We start from the raw sequence: 7,001 nt of genomic DNA, 5'->3' as shown, positions 1-7,001 counted from the left end.
TTTTGTCATGCAGTATTCTATTTTTTATTTATTTATTTTTAAATTAATGTAAAGATTTAAGTTAAGAGTTATGTTGAGCTAAAACAAATATTTCGTTTTTCGCAAAAATCAGTAGGGATCCTTACTTCTACCTTTAAAATGTACTTATTAGAGACATGTACACGTCTAAAAAAATAAATAATATGGAAACTGCTTCTTTAGTTTCATTTCAACAGAAGCGATCCTTTCGGCGACGTGTTTCCGGTGATATAGAACGACGCATGGAACTACGTACGAGCTGGTCTTTTGCGCATGCGCTCCGGCTATAGTAAGGGTTACTAGAGGTACGGTTTGTCCTGAATGCAGGTATCTATACGATCAGCATGATGAAACTAAGGTCTAAGTGCTGACAGTCGCTGCTGCGGATATTATGAGCTCCTGTCTCGGGTGTCACTTCCACGAAGTAGCCAGTTAGGTTGTTGTTTACTCGCCGGTGCTTTTCCACTCATGTCCCCGGAGCCATGCAGAGACTGAGGTGTTTTAAAAGTTGCTGGCAGTTGCTCAGGTCAAGCTGCGAGGGAGCAGCGAAACGGGCAACCAGCTCGAGATGTTACAGCCACGTAAGTGACTGCTTTGATTTGATGTTTTATAAATTCCTACGTCAGAACGAATCCACGTGTACACTACCAGACCAGGATCGATGTGTTGTGATCTGTACTTTTTTTTTTTTTTTTACAGTACGTGTGGATGACTCAAAAGTTCAGCTTGTTTATCGATCACAAATATAGGGATTCGGTTTTCATTCAGAGTTATTGAACAACCTCTTGCCCTTCTCGCCTACCAATAGGATCCCAGAATCCTGTGGACTTCTCTGTCATATCGACAGGGTTAAACTTACAGGGTCAAATCTCAGCTTTACAAGTCAGATCAAATGCATATCCAGCTACAATCCAAATTCAAGTTTAATTTCAATAAAATACAATCTGAATATTTAGATCCAAGCACATACAGGCCACATTGGTTGCAATTATAGTACAAAAACAAAGTCAGTTTATAATAAAAGAGGCTGTCCAAAGATTAAAATTTGTTCTTTGAAGTCATATTTACACAATATAGCCACATATACATGTTAAAATTAAAAATGTCCTCATTAACTGAGACTAAATTATCCTAATCTAACTGTTTTAGTTTGCTTGTAATGACCATGATTACTTCTATTTGCTAAATTCAAAAATGAGTGAGAAATTTTGTTACCTGCTTTTAAACTTCGGAGTTGACATAAAATGAATTAATACAAAGTAATGCTTTGTAAACTGTGTGACGTTGGGCATTTATCTTTGACAAGCTTCTTACCATAGTTAATGAAAAGCTTGACCCAATTATTGACTGAATTGGTGTAATGAATTGGGTTTATAGGGTGCCTTGTTCACAGACGCCTTTCTAACACTACAAAAAAAAAATTATTATTTTTTTTAATGGGATTGACATCAAGGCTTTGAGATCTCCACATAAGATTTGTTGTTAAAGCCATTTTATTGTTAACTTGGCTGTCCACTGAGGGACATTATCCTCATGCCCAAGCATCGGCTTTCCTGTTGGTGTCTTGAAAAGTTTCTTCAGCTTTTCCACTGCCATGTCTCCATGATGTCATCCATTTTGTGAATGATGCTGCCAACAGCTGTACTTCACAGTTGGGATGCTGTTCTCAAGTTGGCAAGCTTTCTCTTTTTCCATCAAATGTAAAAATGATCATTATTGTCAAAAAGCATTTTTTTGTTTCCTCAGACCACAAGACAAAATTAAGAAAGTTGTCACTGAATGGATTTGCAAACAGTGACACCTTTTTTTTTTTTCATTTGTTACTTTTGGAGTTGTGGCTTCTTTCTCCATGATTGGCTTGACTGTACAGAATTTAAAATGATTGTGAGCTCTTAATGGAAAACATGCTTCAAAAGCCTTTTTATACATGACTTTTGAGTCTTTGATGTCATGTAGTGTTGCACATTTCGTTGCCCTATAGAAGAGATACAGGCCCACAGCATCATAGATCCTCCACCGTGTCTAACAGTGGGCCTATTTATGATCTTTCACATTGAACCCACCTGGAGGGTTTTATTGCCAAAAACTAGATCTTGGTCTCATCCTGTCTACATGTTAACCCCACTCTGGCCCCTCTGCCTCCCCCTGCAGGACCCCAGCTCCTTTGGGCTCCTCTTTGACATAGACGGGGTCCTGGTCCGAGGCAGGACCCCGATCCCAGCAGCCAAGCAGTGCTTCAGAAATTTGGTGGATTGCCATGGGAAGTACAAGGTTCCTGTGGTCTTTGTTACAAACGCAGGGAACTGCATGAGGCAGACTAAAGCTGAGCATCTGTCTCAGCTGCTTGAGGTCGAGGTAAACTGAGCTACATCTAAACCATTAAATTATCTTCTTTTCTATCCTCGGGGGTTTTCACAAGCTTTCTTTTCTCTCCTCTTTCCTCAGGTGTCTCCAGACCAGGTGATGCTGTCCCACAGTCCTTTGCGAATATTTACCCAGTTTCACAAAAAGTGCGTGCTGGTCTCCGGTCAGGGTCCTGTCGAGGAGGTGGCTCACAAGTATCCTATCTTATCTGACGGATCCTCCGCTCATGCTGGCTGTTTGCCTAAGCCAGTCTGTGCGTGATCTGTTGATTTAGTGTGTTTTGGTGCAAGCTCCACTTTGCTATCAGCATTTAATCTTTGTACCCATGGCAGCAGCGAAGCCTTTCCACAGATTTCTTCCTTTTGTTTAAATGCTTGGTTAACTTTAGTCCAAAGTGAGGTGATTTAGAAACAGGCACTGGGGGTCATGCAAGGTTTTCAGATTCTTTTCAGAAATCACAGCAAAGAGCAAAAAGGATTATGGTGAAAGCATAATTTTACTCTATATATACACAAAGAATAAAACAGTTCTCACAAAAGTACACTGGTTGTTGATGCCCTCTGTGTAATTGATGTTTTAGTAATGCTAGTTTACTGAACAGATCAACTTCATCAGTTTTTACCCAGAGTAGACGCTGCAGTTTGCCTTTTTCCAGTTGAATTCATTAAAATTGTGAGTATCTGTGGCTGGTACAATAAGCCCTACGGCAGTTCTTACAGGACTCTTTCTCTTTAAGACTACAAAGTTACGACCTCCGACCTTTTAATCCAGTCAGGGTCAGTTGGAAGCTGACGGGTTTGGATACCATTGATTAAGCCTTTACCTTCCACAAAATGATGGGTTGGTACCTGCTGGCACACAAAGCAGTAAAGCATTCAAACCTTGATTGATTGATTGATTGATTGATTGATTGATTGATTGATTGATTAGCCTGGCTCTTATCCCGAAAGAAAGTTGCTTTCAACACCTTCAGAAAATGTGTTCTTTGAACTTGCTGATCTGATCTGATTGTGACCTTTAACTCACAAAATCCCAGCCTGGGCTTTGAGGACGTGGTCACCATAGATATGATCAGAGAGGCGTACCCTGTCCTGGATGTTGTGGACCACAACAGAAGGCCCAAAGATTTTGTAAGTGCCACTGATTGTTGTGTCCTGTTTACGCGTCATGAGTTAGACGTCAAACTTAACCGTTGAATTTCTTACAGATTCCACCCAACAAGGACTTGCGGCCAATAGATGGTATGTCTCCCTCAAACAGGCAACTTATACAAACATAGACGAGTTTATTTATCAAAACGTGTGAAAAGTCTTAAAATTATTTCACATTTTATTGCAGTAGCATGATCTCCATCCATTATCCAACATGCTGGTGGGGTCAAGAGGGGTGCTTGTGCCTCTCTCCAGCTGTCAACAGGCGAGAGCAGTAGCATAAATTTACATATTTATTTCATCCACTGATTAGTTTTGCTTATTCAGTGGGAGGAAATGTTTGTTTTAAGATATTGTTTTTGATAAAAAAAAAAAAACTATAAGCTATAACTATAATCATTGTGTTGTACAGACATGTTTTGTCAATAGGACAGCATTTAGTGCTTTCCTATAACAATTTACAAGGTTGGAACATACAAAGAGAGCTCTTTGGCCGTTCCTCTTTGTATAGATAATACAGATTTCTCTCTTATTCACTTTTTTTTCTTCACTGCACAGTTTTTCTGTAGGATTTAGGTCTGGGTACTGAAATGGCTGTAGACGTTGATTTCAGGTCTGGTGAACTATTTCTGTATTTTGGATCACTGCTGTACTGAAAAATCCAGTGATCACCTTTATTAGTTAACTGCCGAAGTCCATCAGGTTTTTAATTAAAATGTTCTGATATTTTAACAAGCTCATGATGCCAATCACATGAATAGGCCCACAGTAACACAGATCTCCCACCATACTTCAGTAGTGATCTCGGTTGCCTTTCCACATAGCCATAATTTTTTCACTCAGAAACCAAGTGGAGTGTTTCTGAAAAGCTGACATGTTTTATCTGATAAACATTTGTAACCCAACCTGTTTTAAGAAGATTGCAGCTCACAAGTTCACAAATCAGATGGCATGTTTTCACCATTTTCGTTATTAACGTTGTTTTGAAACCCTCAAGTTGCCACTCTTTGCTGCAGTTCTCGCACAGAGATTTTTTTAATAGTGGCAAGATATCTGTAGATCCTCACTCTGGCCAGTGACTAAAATAAATAGTTCTGCTATACTGATACCAAACATCCAAAGTTTCCCAAACTCTGATCAACTTAACAAAGGTAAGTATACATTAATAAACTGTTTCAGCTACATTTCTTTTAAATTGCCAGATTTATCAATAATTGTGCCACTGGGGATCCTGTTAGACAATAGTTTGTTGTTACAGGAGTAAATGTATAAATTAAAGATCAGTTCTTCTGAAATGTTCAGTGCGCGGTTGTGCTGCTCCAATAACATATTCTTATTTTAAGGCTTCTTACACATCAGGGATGTAAATAATCGTGGTTGGCATCATAAACAGATATTTTATGAAAGTTAACTTCTTTACAGACCATATCTTGCTTTAATGTCTGCAGCCATAATTTTATTCGGTGAGCCAATCAGATGGGAGACCAACCTTCAGCTCATCATTGACGTTCTCCTAACCAACGGAAACCTGGGCAATACGTGGAGCTCGACCCAGTATCCTCACATCCCGGTCCTGGCCTGCAATATGGACCTGCTGTGGATGGCAGAGGCGAAAAATCCAAGGTTTGTCTAGCAAGTCATAGCAAATGCATAAATATTTATTTTTGAAGCATTGAATACTGAGTATTTCTCATGTGGCAGGTTTGGACATGGCATGTTCCTGGTTTGCTTAGAGAATTTGTACAAGAAGGTCACAGGTTATGATCTGAAGTATGAGGCTCTGATTGGTAAGCCGAGTGTGGTGACCTATAACTACGCCGAGCTGCTGATTAGACAGCAGGCGGAGAAGCTCGGCTGGAACACACCTGTGAAGACGCTTTACGCTATCGGGTGAGTTTATTTAGTCAGGGTTTGACACTAAGAAGAATAGGAATAATCATAACATGATTATTTTTATTTTGACAAGAGTTTTCTTTTGCCCAACAGAGACAATCCCATGGCAGACATATACGGAGCCAACCTCTACAATCGGTACCTTCAGGCCTCTAAGCATACCAAAGCCAAAGTGCAGGCCAAGAGCTGCGGAGGAGGAGCGGATCCCACCGCTCAATCTGTCGACGACCATCATAAAATGACATCGGCGGAAATGGGCGGCGCCACTGTCGCCTACGAGTCAAGGGAGGATCTTCCCGAGGCCTGCAGCTCCATCCTGGTCTGTACAGGAGTGTACAGCAGAGACCAGCAGGAGCTGCCGTCAGACCCGGCGCAAACGGTTACCGAGCAGCACATCTTCCACGGCCACAGGGACTTCCGCTTCGACCCCACCCTCACACAGCCCTCCTTCGTGGTGCAGGACGTGAAAGAGGCAGTGGAGTTGGTGTTCCAGCAGGAAGGCTGGCCTCTAGAGTAGCACCCGGGGATATTCAAATAGCTTATCTTTCTTGAAAAAAAACCAAAAAAAAAACCTTTCTTTGTATTTTGGCTGTTACTGTGCAATTCAGAGTATATGCAACAAGCAGTTATAACCTTAACACTACAATTTACAGTGGCTCTTAAAGTCTACATGTCAGGTTTTATGATATTGAAGAAAAGGGAGCATGATGAAACATTTGAAAACTCTTTCCACCATTAATGTGGCACATATCATGTATGGATTTGTTTGCTTTCGGAAAAACAAAGAAACCTGTTTAAAAAAAGCATAAGTGTGCACAACCTTAAGCTAATCCTTTTGCACTAATTCAGCATTCAGCCTTCTTTAGTAGGAATCACAATACCACATCTTGACTTGATGGTGTTTTCTTTCACTCTTCTCCAGATTCTCAAACGTTCTCCAGATCTCGATATGTAGGAATGCATCCATTTTCCATAGCCCACTTTAGTTGACACCAAAGACCTCTGGTCTCTGGCTAGAGTTTCCCTAAACTTTATTTTGTAATTAAATTTATGGCTCACCAACACGTCTCTGCAGAACCTAAAGAAGTATTGAGGAGATAATTGAGTAGTAGGAGAGTGTTTCTCAACAACTAGAGCTGGAGATCCCTGGCATAGATTCACTGTGTAAAACATTTTACTTTTAACTCTCAAGCAGACATCTCCTTGATATTTGAAATTAATCAGAACTTTATCCGCATTGACTAAAAACTTCAGGTTCATGTAAATAAAAGAATGTCAATAGTGTCTTTTGATAAATTCTGGGGGAAAGTGCAGTGTTTTAATAACCTTTGTACTCTTGATACTTTCTCCAATTATTCATTTTTGTACCACAAAAAGCATTTTATATCGTAAATTGTTTTTTGTATACCCTCCTCCCCACACCGACACTTGTAAAACAGGGGCTCCTTGAAAACCTGTAAAACACATACACAGACTATCCCTTTAGCAACAGGATGCAAATGCAGAAATGTCAGAAGAATCTAGTTAGACAACATAATTTTAATGTTGGTGTTCCAGCAGGATGTGAATTCATAG

The 7,001-nt window shown here is 40.1% G+C and overlaps 1 protein-coding gene across 1 annotated transcript; it reads left to right on the top strand.

Moving 5' to 3' along the window:
- The first annotated feature begins 279 nt into the window (after window positions 1-279).
- On the top strand, window positions 280-6,722 carry hdhd5 (haloacid dehalogenase like hydrolase domain containing 5). Its single transcript, XM_007561387.2, has 8 exons — window positions 280-599; window positions 2,170-2,373; window positions 2,464-2,576; window positions 3,419-3,512; window positions 3,590-3,623; window positions 4,982-5,156; window positions 5,235-5,423; window positions 5,520-6,722. The coding sequence occupies exons 1-8, from the start codon at window positions 501-503 to the stop codon at window positions 5,941-5,943; spliced, it is 1,332 nt and encodes a 443-aa protein (XP_007561449.1). The 5' UTR covers window positions 280-500; the 3' UTR covers window positions 5,944-6,722.
- The last annotated feature ends 279 nt before the right edge of the window (window positions 6,723-7,001 follow it).

The sequence above is a fragment of the Poecilia formosa genome, unplaced genomic scaffold (assembly GCF_000485575.1).
Source record: "Poecilia formosa unplaced genomic scaffold, Poecilia_formosa-5.1.2 Scaffold126, whole genome shotgun sequence".
NCBI classification, from domain to species: Eukaryota; Metazoa; Chordata; class Actinopteri; order Cyprinodontiformes; family Poeciliidae; genus Poecilia; species Poecilia formosa.
This window is presented reverse-complemented; position numbering and strand designations above follow the sequence as displayed.

Bases quoted from the DNA above. Each gene is read 5' to 3' on its own strand.
- hdhd5 (XM_007561387.2), top strand. From the start codon at position 501: ATGCAGAGACTGAGGTGTTTTAAAAGTTGCTGGCAGTTGCTCAGGTCA. The intron at 600-2,169 runs GTAAGTGACTGC...CTCCCCCTGCAG, and splicing joins GCTCGAGATGTTACAGCCAC to GACCCCAGCTCCTTTGGGCT. The intron at 5,157-5,234 runs GTTTGTCTAGCA...CTCATGTGGCAG, and splicing joins GCAGAGGCGAAAAATCCAAG to GTTTGGACATGGCATGTTCC.